The following is a 22,267-nucleotide window of genomic DNA, read 5'->3' as shown; positions in this document are numbered from 1 at the left end:
CTCTAATCACACTGTCATTCATTTCTTGCTGTGATGAGTGAAGTTTTCCTTTGTGTAAATCTGTAGGCATATATGTGTTCAATAAAAAAGGAATGCCTGTTTAGAAAAGCGAAAACAATTGAAGCTCCTCTAGTTGAACCTGGTACTGGAGGCCTGGGTCCTTACACAGGTGGTCCTCCTACTCCTGAGAGGGTTCTTCGATGTACCTCCAAGGAGGAGTGTTTAAAAACTATTCATTCTAAATGCTTCTGAATAAGTTCTTCTTTATCTACATTGTGCACTTAAGTTGGAATTCTGTCTTCCTGAACTTCTTGACAAGTGCAGGAAATCACTCTTTTCCTTATGAACAAAAGTTTTTGCTCTTAAGCAAAGTTGTATGAAGAGTGTCCCTGGATATACAGCTGACACTGTTACAGTGTAATATGCTGATTGTATCTCAGGTTTTAAAAAATGGCATCACTGGAGAGAATAGCATCCAGTCTGATTGTGTTAGCACCCATAAGGGACATGGTTAATCAGATTGATTTTTGCTTTCTAGTCAAAGAAGATTGGAATGTCAGAATTACCAAGCTACGGAAGCAAGTGGAAGAGATTTTTAATTTGAAATTTGGTAAGTAAAACATAGTCTTAGTTTTAAAATGTTAAGGAAAGGCAGTGTTCGGAATGAACATTTTAGCAGTTCAGGACCTAAAGAGGGAAGATCTCAGAAACTAGGTTTGACTTTCTTTCTGCTCTGACATGGCTGCTTCAACTGAGCAAGTTACCTTCTGTCCCCTGGACTCCCGATTTCTTGTGTATCAGAGCGGGAGAGTGTGGGAGGTCTCGGGAGGGACCTCAGTCCCACTGTCTGTACTTGTAACCTGGCTGACACCATGTGACACATGGGTTTGATCATCTGTTTCAACGTAGATTTGTTGACAATGGTTTCCTGGAATGCTGTCTTGAGGATTCTGACAAGGCTCAGCAAGTGTTTCAGTTGATTGGGTATGTCTCATGGAGAAGGAAGGAAGGAGTAGAGTGATGCCAGTACTCCCGGGACATTGCTGCCATGGTTTTAATATCTGATATTAGCGTTTGTGTCCTGGATCAGGAACCTTGAGTACCCTTGACCAGTCTGCTCAAGTGCATCTTCTTGCGCACCTCTTACCTTCGGCATGTGGGGTCCTAGTTCCTTGACCAGGATCAGACCCAGGCCCTCAGCAGTGAAAGCGCACAGTCCCAGCCTCTGCACCACCAAGGATTCCCTCTTATCTTTTAAACAAGATGCTGGGTTCAAGGGCTAGGTACTTGCCATATGGCTGTAGTTCATTTCCTCCCAGAGCACAGAGATAATTTTGTTTGTCCTGTGGGATAGTTAATTGTCCTGTCCTTTGAAGTGTTAAGATGTTCCTTTTATTTTTTAGGCTTGTTCTTCAGTTTCCCCAGTGTACTAAGTAAGATACCTACAATGTTAAGTGGAAGTTGCTAGAGTGTTGGGGACTTTGGCCCAGTGTATTTGAGCATGCACAGATGTCAGCTACACTTCCTGTGCTGATCACTTGGAGAATATATGCAAATAGCAAGTCATTATGCCATACACTGGAAGCTAACATACTGTTATATGTTCATTGTATCACAGTTTAAAAATACACATAATAAAAGCATAAAAAGAGACTGCTGTCAGACAGAAGTAAAAGATTGTCTATAAAGTTTTACCTTTCGTAAGTTCTGTTCTCTTACACTTTCAGCTCAAGCTCTTGGACTCACAGAAGCAGTAAAAGTACCATACCCGGTGTTTGAATCAAACCCCGAGTTCCTCTATGTAGAAGGCTTGCCAGAAGGAATTCCCTTTCGAAGCCCTACCTGGTTTGGAATTCCAAGACTGGAAAGGATTGTCCGTGGAAGTAATAAAATCAAGTTTGTTGTTAAAAAGTAAGTTCTCTTTGCCATTGCAATCCTTTCTGGAATTTAGGCAATTAAGTTGTATTTCTGTTGAAAATCTTCTTAACTTGGGGTTACGGCTAAGCCTTTGAGGTCCATGACAGAAGGTGTAGCATGAGCCTGGGGCCTCACCTTGTCCGTTGCTGCTGTTCTTTAACCTGCACTTAATTTTTATTTTTCCCCTTGATTTTCTTCATCAGTACAAGGAGAGTTGTACTTGCCCCACAGTGGTGGTGCTGACATTTGCTGAGAGATGCTATGATGCTATAAGTATCTTATCCATACATACTTGAAGAAAGAAAGAAAGTGCTGATTTTTAATGTGCTCTGTTTATTCCTGGTTAAACTTATGGGCAACTGAATTTCAACAATTAAGTTTCTCGTTTATATGTCTCCAGAATTTCAGGAGCTGAAGAAACTAAACTCCTGTTAGTTTTCATTTTCATGAAAGTGAAAGTCGCTCAGTCGCTCCGACCTTTTGCCACCCCATGGACTGTACAGTCTGTGGAATTCTCCAGGCCAGAATACTGGAGTGGGTAGCCTTTCCCTTCTCCAGGGGATCTTCCCAACCCAGGGATTGAACCCAGATCTCCTGCATTGCAGGTGGATTCCTTACCAGCTGAGCCACAAGGGAAGCCCAAGAATACTGGAGTGGGTCACCTTTCCCTTCTCCAGGGGATCTTCCCAACCCAGGAATCAAACTGGGGTCTCCTGCGTTGCAGGCAGATTCTTTACCAACTGAGCTATCATGAAGTCATTTACTCTTCCTAAAATCTTTTAGCAGCTAGTTATGGGAAGGAAAAGTGATTTTTTTTGGTCCACAATGATAGAGATTATTTTTGCCTTACGAGTTATTTTGTGGTCACTTTCATTTAAAAAAAAATTGGTCATCACAAGTTTTACTAGCTATGAAGACCAGTATTATACTGGCCACTAACGTTTCTTGGTTTTCTCTCTAGACCTGAACTAGTTATTTCCTACTTGCCTCCTGGAATGGCTAGTAAAATAAACACTAAAGGTAAGAGATTATGTATACCTTTATTATACTTCGGTGTGGCAGAAATTTGTGGGGGGGGCAGGTGGCTTTTGATTTGTTGTTGAGCTTTTTAAGATCTTTTATTTAATGCCTGCCCCACCCCCCCAAAAGTAAACATTTCATTGGCAGTTTCATATTGCAGTCATCCTTCACTCATGTGTCCACAGCTTTGTTGAGACTCATATGGAGTATTATACCATCAGTTTGACTCTTCAGGTTTCTTTGAAAAGAGCCAAACTGAATTTCAGTACTCTGCTTGTATAGAGTATTCCTTATGGATTTTTTACAATATCCAAAAGAAATGGTATCTGCTCACTTTACAGCTTTGCAGTCCCCGAAAAGACCACGAAGCCCCGGGAGTAATTCGAAAGTTCCTGAAATTGAGGTCACTGTGGAAGGTGAGGTTGCTCTGTGGCCCGTTTCTGTCTACTCTCCAGTTCACTGATTACAGCTGTTGCTTCTTCACTCTAGTGTTGACATTTTTAGGAAAATGGGCCTTCACAAAACTTGTTTTAGGTGTGGAAGGCTAACCTGTGGTAAGTCTAGAGTTCTAAATGTTTTTAATCAACAGTTTCAAGTAGAAGATGAGATTTCTCCTCAGCCTCGCCACTACGTGTTACTTTCTGCTTCTAGATAATACCCTTCCTAATGAGTGTCCGTTCCTTTTTACTGTTGAGTAATGTTCCATTGTGTGGATGTGGACTGCATTTTGTTTATTTATTCATCACCTGATGGACATCTGGGTTGTACCACTTTTTGGCTGTTTATGAGTAATGCCACTCTGAGTATTCATGTACAAGGGCAGTGGTGGGTTAATGAAAAGCTCTTTGACCTGCCTTCAGGGTGATGGGGAGAAGAGATCCAGCTTCTCCAGAAATACCTTGCTTTTATCACTGTGCCATTTAAGAAAGTTTTGGTTTTTATTCAGTGGCTTGAAGTAATTAAAGATTAGAATGTTGAGTCTTCATATTTTATTGAATTCTGAGGCCATAGTCAGGCTTTTAGTGGGAAACAACTCAGAACCCATAGCATTGTTTCTGTGTATTTCTTAGAATTCAAAGAAAAGATATGTAAAAAATAGCTAGAGAATCCAAAGGAGAGCTTCATAGTGTAGAGGATATGCTTGTATCTCAAGTTGTGTTTGTGTTCAGAGGCTGAAAGAAAAACCTAAAGGCAAACATAAGTGACCAGTGGCTTCAAAATGGTGTGATGAATCATGAAGTGAACTGAAAGTTCCTCATATCAGCCAGAAAGCTAGATGTGTTCTGGGGGAAAATGCCTCGTTGTAGGGACAGAAATAGAAAAACGGACAGAGGTCTGTAGAACTCACAGAAGTGGCCTTTTCCTTTGCAGACAGCTTATGTCCTCATTGGACTCAACTTTTCCAGCACAAGTTGGCCTTCAAGAGCAGGTTGTACAGAATTCACTAGCAGGTGATTGATTGTGTGTGCTGACTATTTTTTGTTTGTTTGTTTGTTTTTTATCCTTCTTTAGGCCCTAATAATAGCAATCCTCAAACCTCAGCCGTTCGAACCCCTACCCAGACGAATGGTTCTAATGTTCCCTTCAAGCCTCGAGGGAGAGAGTTTTCCTTTGGTAAATATATACTTCATTTTTCTTGATTTCATTACTTCAAATAAAAGGAATTAGTAAAATACTGTATTTTACTAGTTGCACTGCTTTTTAATTTGGTGAATTAGTATATATTAACAGTTAGAGGTGAAGACTACAGAGCCAGATTGAGTTCAAATCTGGCACTAGTATTTATAATTCCATGACCTTGAGCAAGCTGCTTACCCTCTCTGTGCCGTTTCCTTGTCTGTAGATGGAGATAACATTATTTCCGGTTCCACAGGGTGATTTGTAAGATGATAAATACAGATCATCTAAAGGGTAGAGCTGTATCTGGCACAGAGTAGATACTATAATTGTTTGGGGAGGGTGTATTTTGTTCTTTGTTTATTTTGTTAATTTGTAGCTGACATATTAGTAATATAATAAGTTAAATTAGTTGCTCAGTTGTGTCCAACTATTTGCAACCCCATGGACGGTAGCCCACCAGGCTCCTCTATCCATGGACCTTCCCAGGTCTCCAACATTGCAGACAGACTCTTTATCGTCTGTCCAGGGAACCCCAGTTCCTTTATCGTTACCAGGGAATCCCAGTAATGTTATAAAACAGTTAAATAATGCATTAGGATTAGAATAGTTACCAAGACATGACTGTTGAAAACCTATGTATTTTTTATTTTCCGCTGAGTAAAGATGCACAATAAAAGAAGATGAAGAAGTTCCTAACCTTGGATGTATACTAGTAACTATTACTAAAATTTTTTTCTGCGTTTTTTTTTTTCATGCAGAGGCCTGGAATGCCAAAATCACAGACCTAAAACAGAAAGTTGAAAATCTTTTCAATGAAAAATGTGGTAAGTTTATTTTGAAGTATTATTGTTATTAAAATATGAGGTAGCTTTTTTATAAAACAGAAAAATGTGATCAGTGTAAAAAATGTTCAACATTTAAATATTATCATCAGATGTGTGTGGGCTTTGTAGGCATGAATTTGATCGTTTTTCCCACATTTCTTCAAGAAATTGACATTTTCCTAAAATTAAAATTCACGTGATTTTTTTTAAAGAATAGTTTGAGTAGCTGCAAAATGTAGTTTGAATGCTTTTTTTTTAAGGTTTAATTTTTCAAAAAATTATGTATATGAGAAACGATAAGTGTGTTTTGCTTTTTTAGGTGAAGCTCTTGGCCTTAAACAAGCTGTGAAAGTGCCGTTCGCGTTATTTGAGTCTTTCCCAGAAGACTTTTATGTGGAAGGCTTACCCGAGGGTGTGCCATTCCGACGACCGTCTACTTTTGGCATTCCAAGGCTGGAGAAGATACTCAGAAACAAAGCCAAAATTAAGTTCATCATTAAAAAGTAAGGAAATAAGATGAAACGAGCTTGCCCCCTGAGTTGGTACAGTTTGACTCTGGGAGATGGTATGTGGATTCAGCTTTGGGGCCCTAGAGTCAGATAAGCTCTTTATACTTCTTCTGCTGCTGCTGCTAAGTCACTTCAGTCGTGTCCGACTCTGTGTGACCCCATAGACGGCAGCCCACCAGGCTCCCCCGTCCCTGGGATTCTCCAGGCAAGAACACTGGAGTGGGTTGCCATTTCTTTCTCCAATGCATGGAAGTGAAAAGTGAAAGTGAAGTTGCTCAGTCGTGTCCGACTTAGCGACCCCATGGACTGCAGCCTACCAGGCTCCTCCATCCATGGGGATTTCCAGGCAAGAGTACTGGAGTGGGGTGCCATTGCCTTCTCCGCTTTATACTTCTATATATATTAAAAAATTTTTGTAAGTGGTCAAAAGAGGGAAGGAGGGCTGTGAGTTACCAGAGGGATAACAACTTGATTTTGCAAGTCTCCTTATAGTCATATTTTTACTGGTTGATACGGCTGGAATCTTAAGTGGAGGTTCAGTGTTCTAAAGCCTTTTTATTGCTCCAGTTTACAGAATAGTTTAAATCTCTCTTCTGTTTGCTTGGGATCTGTGAATTATGCCAGCATAGCTGAAGGAGATGAAAGTAACTGGAGTTAATAAAATATGTGTCAGTGTCCAGCAATTGTTCAAAATTAGTTGAAAGGAATTTTAGGGTTTATTTATTTATTAATGGCCACCCTCTGTACTTTGAGCCAGGTCTCTAGAGGCTAAGACCCTGCCTCTGCTTCCTCAGAGAGACAGACTGTTTAACTTTTACTTTTTGGCCTTGCCATGAGGCATGTGGGACCTTAGTTCCTCAGCCATGGGTCAAACCTACATTCCTTTATTGGAAGCCTATTATTGAAGTCTTAACCAGTACCTCCAGGGAAGACCCAAGAGAGACAGAGTCTTGGTGCTTGACTTTTCACAGCCTGTCTTTATATTTCCATGCTACCTGCATGCAGGACTCTTGTGTTTGCTTCTTAAGCCTAGCGTTGCATCTTTCCAGGATATATTGAAACCATAGAAAGAAGCTATTTAAACTAAAGAGGGCTTGGTGGATGTTAAAATCACAATTATAGTTCGTCTTTTTGTGTGTGTTCCTTTAGATATCCATGTTATTTCTGCTCCTGCTAAGAATGTGTATGTATAGAAAGTTACTAGATTTTTCAGTATCTTACTTGTTTAATTTTTAATGTTTTCCTATTGGAATACTAACACACATGCTTTTTCTCTTGTTTTTAGGCCAGAAATGTTTGAGACTGCAATTAAGGAGAGCACCTCCTCATCTAAGAGCCCTCCAAGTAAGCATTTTGCTACAGAAAACACTTTCTCAGACACTTACTTTGCAGCAGTAGTTTTAAAAATTATTGCGAGAGTAGCTGTTGAAATAAAACCTGGAAAGTGCATTCAAAGTTGGGGTGTGTCTAGTTTACGATTTTTAAGTTTTTTAATAACTTAAGGATCTCTACATGTCTGATGCACCACAAAACAGCATGAGGAAGACAAAAAATGTAAAACGTCTTTCAGGAAGCCCAGTGTCACAGAACAAGAAAACACGTCATGAGGAGCAAAGTTGCCTTAAAATGTGGTCTTTTATAGTCTGTATTGTAAGCATTAGGGAAGATTTAATTACATTTTGTATATATTTTAATCTGAGGTTTCCGTTTTCAGGAAAAATCAATTCATCACCCAGTGTTAATACTACTGCATCAGGTGTTGAAGACCTTAACATCATTCAGGTGACAATTCCAGGTATGATCTCTCTGCCTTAATTATAGCTTGTTAGGGCTTCATGGAGATTGAATATACTGTACATTGTCTGTTGTTCCCCTAGCCCCTGCAGAAATTATTAACCAAATACATCACCATGTCTGTTTATATCTATAAACAGTGCTTGGCAATTATTAGATTCAACATGAGCTAAAACCTGTACACTACTCAGATGCCTAGTGTGTTTAAAAAATTTGTATGAAACGGCAAGCAAAACTCTTTATAACTGGAATGATGTTGCATTTTCAGTTTAATGCTATTATTAAATTGTTTGGTTAAATCATTTCAATCTTGATCGATTTTTTAAAAAAACATTCCCCAAACATAAAATTACATAAAGCACCTAAAAATGTATCTGGTATTAAAATGGCATTGTTAAGTTACAGCTTTCTCTTAACCTTTTTAGACGATGATAATGAAAGACTATCAAAAGTTGAAAAAGCTCGACAGCTAAGAGAGCAAGTTAATGACCTCTTCAGTCGAAAATTTGGTAAGTTTTACGTTTGTGTATGGCTTTCCAGGTGTCTCAGCATCTGCCTGCCAATCAGGAAACGCAGGTTCCATCTCTGGGTTGGGAAAATCCCCTGGAGGTGGAAATGGCCGCCCACTTCAATATTCTTGTCTGGGAAATCCCATGAACAGAGGAGCCTGGTGACTCTTAGAGTCCATAGGGTTGCAAAGAGTCAGACATGACTGAGCATGGATGCAGGCATTTGCATAGTACAGCTTGCAATAAGCCAGGAAAACTTTGACTCAGTTAGATCTTAAAACTGAATTATGCTCAAGTAGTTGTCATCTGTGCGTCTGTAAACCCTCACTAAGGTGGACTCTCTGCTTTTATGCCATTTGTCTCACTATAGGTGAAGCCATTGGGATGGGTTTCCCCGTGAAGGTTCCTTACAGGAAAATCACAATTAACCCTGGCTGTGTGGTGGTTGATGGCATGCCCCCCGGAGTGTCATTCAAAGCCCCCAGCTATCTGGAAATCAGCTCCATGAGAAGGATCTTAGATTCTGCTGAGTTCATTAAATTCACAGTCATTAGGTACGTGAGAGTGACTTGCTTGGTCATAAGAATGAACCTGCAGATCACTGAGGCCAAGTCATCTTCCAAAATGTGATCCTCTGTAGTAAGTTTACTGTGCGATGACATGAACTAATACAGTCCTTTAGTTACTGTGAGATTCTTCCGTCCTTGTGCTGACTCTTCATTCTCTGGTTTTTAAGGCAAGGTGTTGTTAGCACACCGTGACCTGTGGGCCAGCTCCAGCCCGCCACGTTTTTATTTTTATGTGTTGTTAAAACCCAGTCACTCCTGCTTGTTTACACATTGTCTGTGGCTGCCTTCATATTGCAGTGATAAAATTAAGTAGCTGGGACAGAGACAGTGTGGTCTGGAAGTATTTATGTTTGGCCCTGTACAGGAAAATGTTGCCAGCCCCTGCCTGCGGCCTCTCGTCCCAGGCTTCAGGTCAGACAAGGATCCAGTGCTAAGCCGCTTCTGTCTCCTTGTCTGTGCAGTGAGATGGTAGTTGTTCCCTTTGAGAGTGTGAGCTGCTTACCCACAGAGTAGGCATGGTTGCCACATTGCACACTCACAGCACTGTGAGGATTCCAGTCGTTGATGTGCTTGTCACAGTAAGTGCTACACACGTCCCCTTTGCCGTCACCCAGGTAGAAGTGCCCAGGGCCCTTCACGCTTCTCTTCCACCTCCCCCAAACTTCAAGTTCCCACTGTCTGCTTAGGACCAACACTCAGAAATAGTTAATGTCTTATCCTCCCAAAGCTTCTTCTCATTTCACTAAAATTACTCTGATTTCCTGTTATTTATTTGTGTGTGTGTGTGTGTGGAAAACAGTCGTGGTTGTTGGTTTTTTTTTCAATGTATTCGTTTTTAGTTGAAGAATAGTTGCTTTACAGTATGGTGTTGGTTTCTGCCATACGTCAACATGAATCTGCCATAGGTATACCTGTGTCCCCTCCCACGTGCCCCCCTATCCCACCCCTCTAGGTTGTCCCAGAGCCCCTGAGTTCCCTGAGTCATCAAATTCCCACTTGTTGTCTAGCTCACACGTGGTCGTGTGTATGTCTCCATGCTACTCTGCCTGTTCATCCCTCCCTCTCCTTCCCCTTCACTCTTCCACCTCCCCAGAACTTAGCTGTGGTTAAATATACCCATTCATTGTCCAACTCCCACTGTCTGCTTAGGACCGACACTCAGAAATAGCTAATATGTTACTTTCCCAAAGCCTTTTCTCATTTTACTAAAATTACTCTCTTTCCCTTTACTTTGTTCCTCTTCACCCCCCCGCCCCCGCCCCCGCCATCTTTGGTGTAGCATTTTCTAATAATGTGCCCTAATCGTTACTTATCTGTCTGTAGGTTTAAAAGTAGAAGATTAAATGATAGTGGACAGCTTTTGTGTTTTTAGCACATAAGTAACATGGGCTAAATGTTAGTTGAATAAAAATATACATGTAAATTCTCATAGAGTAAAAAAAACACTTGTACCATCTGTTTCTCTCTTTAGACCATTTCCAGGACTTGTGATTAATAACCGTGAGTATTTCTGGATGTCTTTTTTTTTTTTTTTTCTCTTCTGGGATTTGAGAAACGGGGATGGGTGGGCTTATGCAGGTCTGCGTGTACACTTACAGACGTAATCCAGCAGTAATCATTCAGTCGTTGTTTTAGCCCTCAGTATAAAGCACCGGTCACTTGTGGACGTGATATTGGGCAAGTTGCTTGCTTTTGAAAATCTGTTTACTTACTCGTGTAATCAAATAGTAATGCTACGTGCACCCATTTGGGCAGTTTTAGAGCATTTAAAGGACACGTTGTGTGTCAAGCCTCTGACGCAGTGACTGGCAGGCTCCTCACTGTGTGAATAGAAAGTGGTAACACAGCGCTGCTGCACCCATTCGCTTATGTCAGATTCGGAAATTACAGCAGAGCAACCTGCAAAGCCTAAAATATTTACTCATCGCCTCTTTGTGATGAGGTTTGTCGACTCCTGATCTATAGTGTGTGTTCAGTAAGCACAGTCTATATTTATTCCTGTTTTTACCGTTACTATTATTTTCTGATTACCGGGCTAGCAAAAGCAAGTCTTCTAACATGATTTAGCGGCTTCTGTTAATATTGAGGCGTTGTGTCTGGCAGTCACTGGGCTCTCAGATAATCTTGCACAAACAAGTGTAAGTCTTCTTCCAGTCCCTGATATTCCTGTCATTTTAAACAGGTTGTGTGTGTGTGTGTTGTTGTTGGGTTTTTTTGTGTGAAACAATTATGCTAATATGGTTTATGTTCTTCTATTACCTTTCTTGTTAAAAATTTTCCAAAGTGACAGTTTTCCTTAATTGATACACCATTAGCATTTCAGTCATTTTTCCAGCCGGTATCCTCTCAGCTCTTTAACATCCATCTGCATTGAGTGCTCTGTTCTACACTTCTTGGGAAAGTGTCCGGGATTTTCAGGGACCGCTGCGCAGCTGAGCCCTGGGAGGCGTTGGCTCCCCGCCTGAGCTGAGTCACGCGGCTGTTGTGCCTGTCCCCGCTGCCCCGCTGGGCTTCACGCTGTCGATGCTCTTTGGCTGCCTTGCCCGTAGCGTCACGGATTTGGTCTCGTCTCTTCTGCCTCCCAGTTTTGACTTTCATTTTATCCTAAAATGTATTTATTTGCTTGTTCCCCCAAGCCCACTAGTTCTTTTTCAGTAAATTCTATTGTATTATACTCTCTATCTTGGCCAAGTGTGTCAGTATTTGGGGATGTCAATAATGAATGAAAGGAAATCTTGCTTCGTAGATTTTTCAGTCATCTTCGGCATTCAGCTTTAATTAATACCAGAGATCTTTAAATGACCAACCCCATGATAAGGTGTGGGGGTTTTGTTTTGTCTTGTTGTTTCGAAAACTTTTTTGATTGCAATTCATCTCTCTTCTATGTAACTTTTAATTTCAAAAGCCATTGTATCTTACGGCTCCTGACCCTTTACTGTATGTGTAAAGTGTTCAGTGTTGTTCTTTTCCTTCTGTGGTAATAATTTACAGAATTTTATGGTAATTACTATGAGTTAGTTACTTGAATGGGACCTACCGCAACTTTTCATCTTTGTTCCCTCCTTCTCATAAGGAAAACAGCGTCTCTTATAGCAGAGTCAGAGCATCAGAGTAGAGAATGTATGCAAAAATGCTTTTCAAATGCAGCAGTGTATCATTATTACTTAAATGAATCTGCTTTCTTTTCAGAGTTGGTTGATCAGAATGAGTCAGAAGGCCCAGTGATCCAAGGTAAATTAAGCAGGGTGAAACATGGAAATATTCCTGCTTACACAGTAAACCAGATCACATCGATTGTGTGGCCTCCCGTGCTAATGTGTACCTAACTCTAAGGAACGTTAATTCCACAGCACACATGTCCACATGTATGCACACACTCGAGCACATGCAGACTCGGTTCCTTTGACTCCTTAGTCTGAAAGCCTAGGTGGGCTCACACGTAGGTCCTCACTGAGAACTGGACCGCATGCCGTTGGCTCCGCCTTCCCATGTCAAGCTCAAGCTCAGGCACTGAGACCAGTGGTGTTGAGTGTGGTTGTGTGACGAGAAGGTTGTCTTTTAACTTGGTGCCTTGTGCCCTTCATTTCTAATGGTTGCTGTAAGCCAGACTGTTGGCTGAAAATGCATGTGTTGTAGTTTTAAAGATTCCTTAGAAGCAAGTGTTTGTTTAGGCCTGCTGTGTGCTTCACTGAAAGCAATGAAAGACTGTCATTAAAGGGATCCCGCAGAAGGGAGGGGAAAAGACAGAGAGAACCTCCTGCTTTCCTGCTGGATCTGTGTTAAGATTGTTATTGATTGTGTAAGATAGCAGGTTTCAGGAAAGCAGATTTTTGACAGTCCAGTTGAGTAACCGTGTTTTTAATTCCCCAAATTTGTAGCTGTTGTTTGATCCTAGATGGGAGCTTTGTGTATGTCTAGAGAGCTTCCTCCCTCTAGGCTTTTTACATAACCGAAGTCGACTTTTGATCAGTGTTTTAATAAAGTCTTCGTGTGTTTCTCTTCAGAATCAGCTGAGCCAACCCAGTTGGAGGTTCCTGCAACCGAAGGTAAAAAGGGTAGCCTGGTTGTCAAAAACTGAAGTGCCAAAGACAAAGAATTAACTGTGGTTTAGAAGCTCTTTACCTGGAACCACGTGGTGGTTTTGTTCCTTGGTTTCTGGGTCAAGTGGGTTTGTCGTTTATGCCCAGAAGCATTGTATTTAGAGATGACTTACAGGTTCTTTTCTTCCATCTTCCCAAATGACTCTTAATGAATTCTGAAATTGTTGAATGATGGCTGTGTAACCTAGATCCAGCTGGTGTGGGGCCTTTACATGCATAATTAATAAGGCGTTTGTGACTTTGAAAATCTAAGTAACAAAATTTAGAAGTTGGCTGCTAGAGAAGAGTCTCTAGTTGCTACCATTTTTAGTATCCTATCGAGTTGTAATGAATAGTTTGGTATGAGTAGCTGTATAATCCAGCAGATCTGCCTTCGTAGCATAGTTAATCGGTTCCCTTTTGTTTTTCTTGATAGAAATAAAGGAGACTGATGGAAACTCCCAAATCAAGCAAGAACCAGACCCTACGTGGTAGAACTCTTCCCTCCCAGGGTAAATCAGCTTCTGTGTCCAGGACACCATGTAGTGTCTGGGAGAGCCTCCCTGCATATCCGTAAGCTGAAGTGCTTTCCCTGCTTCAGCCGTAAACGGTGGCCCACCTTCGGGGCACGTGAGGACCACGTGTAAGCATCCTGGGTGGTCTGAGCTAGCGGGCTCGAGCACGGAGAGTTTCCTTGGATCAACGCATGTCTATCAGGCAGAGATGTTAAAGCGCTTTGCCTCCCATGGAAAGTGTTTTGTTTCTGATCTGTAGGTTAATTCTTGTCCTTGCCATTGGATGCCCTGTGAGTCAGTGTCACCAGACTGACTCTCCCCTAATCACTGTAACAGTATTTGCAGTCTGGCTGAGCCACACAATCCATGGTGTATCTTGGTATGATTTGGCCTGATCCAGTCATTCTAAACATCTTAAACCTTTCCAGGAGGGGCGTTCCTAGACCAGGAGTTAGTGAGACTTGGTGTTCATGTCGGGCTGAACCTCACTCAGCCCCAGCATTGACTGTTTTCATGATAGTTAGAGGGTACAGTTATCTCTCACCTGTAGCTGACCCTCTGGTTTTTTTATACGGAGACTTTTTTGGTCATGGAATGGGCCACGTACCTCCAGTCCCTAGACTGAAATGGTAATTAAGTTGTGATATTAGTGAAAATCATAAATTCCTATAATCAGATTAACCTGTTTTCTCGCTTGTCTGTTTTCTCTCCTGTTTTAGCTTAAAGTATCAGTGGGTGAGAAGAGCTTTTTGGACCTGTTACTGCCCCAGGCTGTGTAATATACTTGTATAACAGAAATACCTTCTATACAAACCTTTTTTTCTACTTTTAGATAGAAATGTCTACTTTTTCAGCAGTTCTGTGAATTGAATTAAAGAGCAGAGTGACTGTAGATTTGGAATGGCTGGTTTCCTTGGGAATGTATTATAAGGATTTTACAGCAGTGCTGGAAAACGACAGGGAAATGACAGGGGTGGAGCTCATCAGATTTTTTACATGTTCAGCAGAGCCTTCAGCGACGGTGTTTGTTTTCCAATCAAGCGAAGATATCTCCTACTGGAACATCTCAGCTTCGGCAGTGAAGAAAACCCCTGTGATATAGTTCAGCTCTTTAGTTTTTCTATTGGAGAAAATCATTTAAATGACCCTTTTGTTCACGGCTCTCCTTAATGACTGAGTGAACAGTTAGTATCTGTATATTTGACTAAACCTTTTCCTAAGCTCTCTATCATGGTTCATATGTTTTTTATCATCATGAAAACACAACCATCAGGACCAGCTAACAGCCAGTAAGAGGTCGGTAATCTCAGCGTGTGGCTTATAGATGGAATACAGAGACCCTCTTCCATCCACATTTACTTTTCATCCAAATAAAATGCATGGCGAACCAGAAGTTTGAGGTCAGGTCTGAGTGTTGGGGCGAGCTGAGTGACGTTAGAGCCTCACTGCTGTGAGCCCAGTCGTGGTGTGGAATTCTGTGGAACACCACCCCAGCTCGGCTCAGAACTTGGGGAGGGGGGTTTTGTTGCCTTCTTTACTCTGCGGTTGAACCGGTGACACTGAGGCCCCAGTGTGGGCAGCGAGGGATCCGTCAGCTGACCAGGCACCCTCTGACATTCTGCGCCATCTGTAGGAGAATCTTACATGTGTTGAGATTTCACCAACAGTAAGAGATGTAAAATACCAGCTATACGAAGAGCTAGAGTATGTGATGGCATAGAGTTTTCATTAGCTTTATCACAATATTCACAATGGAGAATTATATTACATGGTAGCAGAAATAGGCATTTTTATGTGTTGCTTATATTTTACCTCAAATTAAATTGTAGATATAGGGTAATAAATAAAATCCATCCATGCCTTTCACACACTAATCATTTCTTTCTAAGGTGTTTTCATGACTGTCGGGAAACCTGGGGCGGCTCGGCGGTAGGCGGATTGTGAGGTGAGGTCAGGTCGCCGCTGTCCAGAGGCTCCGTGCCTCGTCAGGACACCCCTGCGGGGCTGAGTCTGAGACCGCTGTGCCTCTGGTCTGTGCTGGGGCTGGAGCCCCCACCTGTTTGTCCGTGACCTGCCAACTGCATGCGATGTTTGAGGTCAATCCCGCCCAGGATGGAGCCCGTGTGTGAGCCCCTCCCACATGAAACTCTGGCTCCAGGTCCTTTCTGTTTCTCCACATCACCTTCTGCCTCTCCGTGACCCTTACCTGTGTGACCTCAGGGAAAGCCAAACCGATTTGTTGACAAACTTGGCAGCCGACCACCTGGGGGAGTCAGCTGCTCTAGTAGGCCCTGGGGTTCCTTTCGGGTGTGCCCCGTCTGGCTGCCAGCACCCACACTTCCCGTCCCAGTCCCTGGGAATTCATAGTCCTCCAAAGGCTGCTTTTTAAAAGGAGTTACACTTGGACACATAACCGTTCAACCGAAATTTTGCAGGAGCACAGAGTTGGAAGGAGATGGACTTTCCTGCTCAGTATAAGTATATATATCTCCAGTATGAAAATTCTGTATCTATGCATACACGTACGTTTGGGGATTTTTTAGGGTTTTTACAGCTAAAAATGAGCGTATGAGTCTCTGCATTGTCGACTACAGCTCAGAATCAGTGTGGCATCCTCCTGCTAACTTAGGTATAAAGACACGGTCTGGTCCCATCCTGCCTCTGAACAGCTTATAGGTTCCTTTAAGAAATATTGAATCTCAGTTGAAGCTGTGTCTGTGAGCAGAAGAGCATGGAGGTGGAAGAAGTCGTTTTATTAACTCACTGTGTCTCCCAGAGGTTTTCACACACCCCTGTTTACTCGGCTTACCCACAGTTGGGGGTCTGTCAGTACAGCCTCTCCTGGCAAGGTGACTGCCTTAGCAAATTGCCTTCTTAACTGCAGTGGTCAGATGAGCCCTAGTTTCAGCACCACAGGCTTGTTTTAAAATGTCTGGGGTCACCCTGCCTTGCTCATGTGGAGCCCAGGAACTGTCTAAGGAGCAAGCTTTCCGCTGCACGTGTTAGCGAATATGTTTTGCCTTCATAAATGAGACAGTTGACAAAAGAGCGTGATTCTTCAGAGGGTGAGGGGTGTAAAACTCTCCCACCAAGGTCTTTCCTGGAGGACCAGACTGAAACACGAGCTACAGTTCACATAGGTCCCATCAGTAATTCTAATGCACCCTGTGTTTCTGAAACAATATCCTGATCCTGTGATGGCTGATGGTTCAACATTATTTTATCAGGAAATATAGCAGAATGACCAGGGACATAGGCTTTGTGACCAGCTCCAAGCCATGCTTCTGGACAGCTGGGATCTTGAGTAAAGTTCCAACAGTAAAACCAAAGAAGCATGTACCATTGCAGGATCGTTATCAGTTAGACCCTGATGGTGAAATCGGGCCAACTGCTTACAGCCTCTTGCCCAGCTCTGGGCCTTGGGTGGCAGGGAGAGCTGAGCTCTGTTTCTGGGTCAGCTTCTGCCCTGGGGCGGGCAGCAGAGCCTCTGCAGGCGGGGCCGCTGGCACCTCCAAGAGAAATCTTCACATTTACCCACCACTCGGACTGTGCAGTGCACGTAAGCTTTCCCTGTTGAGCAGTTAGCACATCCTAAGACGTTTTCTTGTTTCATTGGTCTAAATCGTCTGTGATACCTGAAGTGCATTCGTATCGTGTGCCCAGGTCACCTTGGGACTTGAGAGAAGAGGTAGACCAAGAATCCAGCCATGGCCACAATCTTACCTCTGAGATTGCAGCGTGGACTGGGCTCCGGTGTGCCCGGCATGGACTGCAGAGTGCCCAGTGTGCCCAGGACAGAGCTGTCTACTACAGCAGGCAGCCAGTCCTACTTGGAAGTAGGTCATCTCTCTGAGCATGCTTCCAGCAACATTTCTACCGTTTGTTTTTTTTTTTTTCCTCCCCACCAGGGACCAAAACGGTCCATTGGAAAGGAAGATTGAGAGACCAGACCTTCCAGTGTCCAGACCTCAAGCCCCATTCTGAATAAGCTCAAGCTGTGGTTGGTTTAACCATTAGTGAACCGTAATTGTCACACACCACAGCGCACCTCTGGACACCTTCCTTCCTAAGTGGAAGAAGCCAAGTGTGTGTATTTTGAAAGAAGTGTTCTCCACGGATGCCTGTTTCCCTGTGATACAGACAAGGGGACAGGGTGTGGGGAACTGAGGTGACCTCTGGCCCCTTGTTCTGCTTGGGTCCCGGTTCTGCCCAGCCCTGAGTCCAGTTGGATGAGCACAGGTGGGGCTGTGCAGGTCTAACCAGACACCCCCATGGAGCTGCTCTCCAGCCCCTGCAGTTTGGGTTCTTTTACTCCCGCGTGTATTGAGGGGTGGCTAACTTCACCTCGTGACTGCCAGCTTTGGCTGAAAGGGCAGATAATGAAAGCAGGTTGTTGAAGTCCCAAGTCCCTCAGGTTATGGTGGCCGGTTGACACATCAGGGGGTAAGCCTGGCTGCTGCAGCGCCCTGGCTTCAAATCCCTGTGAACTGAGTGAAAAACAGCAGAGCTGCTTGTCTTCCCAGCTCCGAACTCCGATCAAAGATTTTGCGTGTCAGCTCCCTCCTGCCCCATCCCACCCTTCAACCCCGCTTCCCTTGTGGTTTTATTTTGAGGAAGTTGTCAGGAAAGGTAACACTGAAAACATGCTATGATACAACACCCGTTATGTGTAACAGTGTTTCCTGCCAGGTTTCTCAAGCCAGAGTAGGTGGCTGGTGGGCCTTCTGTAGCATTGGCTTCCCGCAAGATCTCAGGTGCCTGCTGATGCCCATTGTTCCTCACCTGGAAAGCGATTGTGATCCTTACCGAAGACCATGTGCTGGTCAGTGCCTGGGGGGACCGAGTGAGAACTGTCCCCACTCAACCCCAACCAGAGGCAGCAAGAGAGACAGCCACCTCCAAGGCTCTAGGGAAGATTTCAGATAAATCCCAAAAGAATCTATAGATTTGCATCATCTGTGATTTAGACAAACTGTCCTCTCCTTTATAACGACCAGTCTAGAACCTCAAGGAAAAATCCGTAATGAAAGTCAGCAGGTGCAGGTTTGCAGAAAGGCTATGTCAGAGCAGGCACCCACCCTGTGGCGCAGGTCAAAAAGCCATAGCAAGTGTTGGCCAGCAAGAGAGGAGCTTTCCATCGAGGGGAGTGGCTTCGCTGCCCCCGGTGCCTGATGCAAGCCGGGCCACCGCCAGACACCCTTGTAAGCAGACCCGCTGTCTGCAGGAGACCAGCACCTCACCCCGGGCCTGTGTGTCTGCACTGCCCCGTACCCCCTCAGATGGGGCAGAGGTGCGAGTCCATGGCCAAGGCCTGGACTGATGCCATGCTCCCAGCTGCCTTCACACAGTCTCTGGGCGGAGTCGGGGAGACAATGGCAACCCCTCCTGATATAGGAGGTGGGATTTTTCTCATTACTGAAATTAGCTTCAAGTTCAGAAGAGCTCACCGCAAACCCCCCTGTGGCGGTAGCACGCAGCTGGATTTAGCCTTGATGGTTGAAGAGCTTCAAATGACTGGCCACATGACGCATCTGGCCCCAGTGAGGAAGTGGGGTGGGAGCAGGCAGGGCGCAGGCAGGCCCCAGGGCTCCCGGCTCTGGAGCAGGACCAGATGGTAGTGAAGTGAGTGAAAGTTGCTCCGTCGTGTCTGACTCCTTGTGACCCTGTAGACTGCAGCCCGCCAGGCTCCTCCACCCATGGAATTCTCAAGCCTGGAATTCTGGCCATGGGTAAGCCGTTCCCTCCACCAGTGGATCTTCCCAACCCAGAGATTGAACCCATGTCTCCTGCATTGCAGGGGGATTCTTTACCATCCGAGCCACCAGGGAAGACCTGGCTTTGGAGTGGGACCAGATGGTAGAGTCCCTTTGATTTTGGCTAAGCACCCACTTGGTATCAGGACGTCCGCCAGACGCTACAGTACAGAAGGGACATCCCCGGCCCCACCCCTGGAACTCAGGCTCCTGTCTACCATCCTCCCCAACCTGGCCTGGGAAAGCCCCCACAGCCCTGGGCGTAGCCAAGGCTGAGCTCTCCTAGGGCTAGACTGGGGGCTGCCCCACACGCAGCCACCCAGCTCACCGGTGACAGCTCCAGCAGAGAACACAGGCCGCCTGCCCTGGGTCTGAGCCCGGCACCGTTTGCCCCAGCAGCCTGCAGTGCCGGCTCTCATTCACCGGACATTTCCCTCATTCCAGGCCCAGCTTAAACAGCAAGAAACTGCCTTGGACCTCCCTAAATATTCTACAGTAGGTACAGATGAAAAAAAGGCTTGGAGCTTGCCAAGGGCACCCAAACCTGTATGCATAGGTCAGTGTGGGTTGGGCTCCAGGCCACTGTGCCCACAGCCAGCAGTTGGTGTGTGCATGGCCTCCTGCAGACCAAAGGCTCAGGCTGAGTCTTGTGGTGTCTGGGGTGCTCACTCCTGTGTCCCTAGGCCAAGGACCGTGTCATCAGGCCCAGGGGAGAAGGAATTCGCAGGATGTGTGGACCAGCTGTGTCCTAGCTCCACTGCTGAGTACAGGCTCCTGGTTCTCTTCTGATGGGGCCACAAGGCCCACCCCAACCCAGCCAGAGCCCGTCCCTGGTCTGATCTGCTGAGAAAGGAAGACTCGAGGTCCCTTGGGAACGGGTGGTTAGTGGCGTGCATATCCACGTTGAGGCACCTGCTTGCCCTTCAAAGCCTCTACCCCATGCAGCCACCCTCAAGGCCAGGGAAGCCCGCCCTTCAAAGCCTCTACCCCATGCAGCCACCCTCAAGGCCAGGGAAGCCCTCAACCAGCACCTCCGGGACTCCTCCTGCACCTCCTGGCGCCAGGTGAGACCTGGGCCTGTGGGCTGACCCGGGAGGCCTTCGTCACAGGCCTGGCAGGAGTCTTAACTTGGCCTCTGAAAACTGTCGCGTGGTAAGGGCTGCTGTGCTCGCATCTTGGGAAGCCCAACAGGAGACCCCAGAGGGCACTGCCTGGGCCTCAGGCTCTCAGGCTAAACCCGTGCCCGTGGCCCAGCCTTGGGGATTTCCTGGTTGAGGACTGCCCAGCCCCGTCCATCCGGGGAAGGCAGCATCCGGAGCAAGGCCAAGGTCTTTGGGCCAGACCTGGAAGCCCTGCCTCCCCTCCCGTCAGGCCTGTCGTGAGAACCTCCCTCTTCAGGGAGGTCGAAGTCTGGCTCCTCCCTCGTGAACCACCCAATATCATTCATTCATTCACAGGACCGATGGTTAAGAGCGTGGGTCCAGACTGCCTAGGTTCAAGACCCAGCCTTTTGCTCTGCAGAGGTGACAGCCCGTTTAACCTCTCTGCACCTGTCTTCCCATCTATCAAGTGGGGGAATCACAGTGTCTTCCCAAAAGTCTCACTGTGCAGATGAGATGAGAGGAGATCATAAATGTAAGGCACTCCTAACCCCGGCTAAGTCCTTTGTTCGCCCTTGATGGGAAGTGGGTGGGGGAGATTCTAGGGACTCTGGTATTATTATTTTTTTTTACGTACCTATCAATAATCACTTAATTTTTTTAACTTAAAAAAACTTTTATATCGGAGGGAGTATAGCTGGTTAACATTAATGTTGTAATAGTTTCAGGTGGACAGCAGAGGGCTTCAGCCATACATACACAAGTATCCGTTCTCCCCTAGACTCCCCTCCCATCCAGGCTGAGGAGAGTTTCCTGTGCTCTCCAGTAGGTCCTTGTTGATTATCCATTCTAAATATAGCCGTGTGTACGTGTCCATCCCAAACTCCCTAACTATCTATCCGTTCTGGGGATTCTTTGCGCTCTGGTATTCTAATGCCTGGGGGATGTATAACAAGATCTGCTGCACCAGTTCAGTTCAGTCGCTCAGTCGTGTCCGACTCTCTGCAACCCCATGAATCTGCATAATGCTAGCTAAAATCTTGTTTAGTTCAATTTCATTTTTTTCTGCAGTGTTCTATAATATCACAATTTGAAAGTTCTAAAATATTTGTTTGTATCCCCCCCAAAAAAACCAAACTTTTATTAATGATGTCTAATTTTGCTCATTTTGTATGTTTTATCTTTTTTTTCTTTCTAGTTTTGCTCATTTTAAAAAAATTAATCATTTGGTCCCTTGTTTCACCCATGCATTAAAATAAATCCTATCTTATCCTGACAGCCTGCTTAGGGAAGTCCTACAAGGTAAACATGAGTTCTTAGCACTTCGTACTTTGGTCCCCTCCTCTCTGCCCCGGGTATGGTGAGGCACAAGGCGAGGTTCAGGGTTTGGGGAGACCGCAGAAGGGAAGTGGAGAGGTGGCAGCTGACGGCTCAGGCCGCTGGGTCGTGCCTGGTGTCTGCAGGACAGGGCAGTCTGGCTGGGCGGTTATGCAAGAGTGGAAAGACTTCTGAGAAGAAAGGAAGTCAGTGGCGGGCCATGACCTGGACTGGCGCCCGGGAGGGGGTACCGCTTGCAGCCAGCCCCCCTGCCACTTCCTTTGCCCTTCCCAGGTGAGCAGCATTGAGAGTCTGACCTCGGTGCGGGGACCGCAAGGCAGCACCACGTGAGACGGGGAAGACCAGAGACAAGCTGAGCATCCCTCAGGGAGGGGGCATTTAGTGAATGATTAAAGGACCATCACTCAGCTGTAAGCCAAGTCCCATGTGCTGTGGGTTTAAGGGAGGACTGCCATTATCACGGGACCCCACTCAGTCTATTCTTGCTTCCAACTTTCTGTTGCGGTAAAAGGCACCCACAGAGAAGGGCTGTGCACGAAACTCTACATGCCTAGGGCCGGGCTAATTTTAGGAAGTGAGCGCACTTGTGGAACTGGCGTCCTTATCAACAGAGCGAATCACTTGCCGCCTCTGGCTCAACTCCGCTCACTGCCGGCCCCCGCCCCTGCCCCTGGAGGTCACCCTGGCTTCCAACCCCACTGACTGGCCTGGGCAGGTTTG

The 22,267-nt window shown here is 45.1% G+C and overlaps 1 protein-coding gene across 8 annotated transcripts in view; it reads left to right on the top strand.

The window, feature by feature from the left end:
• GTF2I (general transcription factor IIi) overlaps window positions 1–15,230 on the top strand; it is an 82,763-nt gene extending 67,533 nt beyond the window's left edge. For 6 of the 8 annotated variants that reach the window (XM_019987533.2, XM_019987531.2, XM_019987538.2 and 3 more), the window contains 16 exons: window positions 539–610; window positions 1,728–1,911; window positions 2,879–2,937; window positions 3,279–3,353; window positions 4,450–4,551; window positions 5,316–5,381; window positions 5,701–5,884; window positions 7,176–7,234; window positions 7,605–7,685; window positions 8,110–8,193; window positions 8,564–8,747; window positions 10,234–10,262; window positions 11,952–11,993; window positions 12,767–12,808; window positions 13,278–13,353; window positions 14,076–15,230. In XM_019987533.2, the coding sequence (XP_019843092.2) occupies window positions 539–610; window positions 1,728–1,911; window positions 2,879–2,937; window positions 3,279–3,353; window positions 4,450–4,551; window positions 5,316–5,381; window positions 5,701–5,884; window positions 7,176–7,234; window positions 7,605–7,685; window positions 8,110–8,193; window positions 8,564–8,747; window positions 10,234–10,262; window positions 11,952–11,993; window positions 12,767–12,808; window positions 13,278–13,336 (1,322 nt within the window). In that variant the 3' untranslated portion in view covers window positions 13,337–13,353; window positions 14,076–15,230. The remainder of the gene's footprint in view (window positions 1–538; window positions 611–1,727; window positions 1,912–2,878; window positions 2,938–3,278; window positions 3,354–4,449; window positions 4,552–5,315; window positions 5,382–5,700; window positions 5,885–7,175; window positions 7,235–7,604; window positions 7,686–8,109; window positions 8,194–8,563; window positions 8,748–10,233; window positions 10,263–11,951; window positions 11,994–12,766; window positions 12,809–13,277; window positions 13,354–14,075) is intronic. The other 2 variants (XM_070780001.1, XM_019987532.2) reach the window with 2 other exon arrangements.
• The last annotated feature ends 7,037 nt before the right edge of the window (window positions 15,231–22,267 follow it).

The sequence above is a fragment of the Bos indicus genome, chromosome 25, assembly GCF_029378745.1.
Source record: "Bos indicus isolate NIAB-ARS_2022 breed Sahiwal x Tharparkar chromosome 25, NIAB-ARS_B.indTharparkar_mat_pri_1.0, whole genome shotgun sequence".
Classification (NCBI taxonomy): Eukaryota; Metazoa; Chordata; class Mammalia; order Artiodactyla; family Bovidae; genus Bos; species Bos indicus.
Note: the sequence above shows the minus strand (reverse complement) of the source record. Positions and strands in the feature narration are given on the sequence as shown.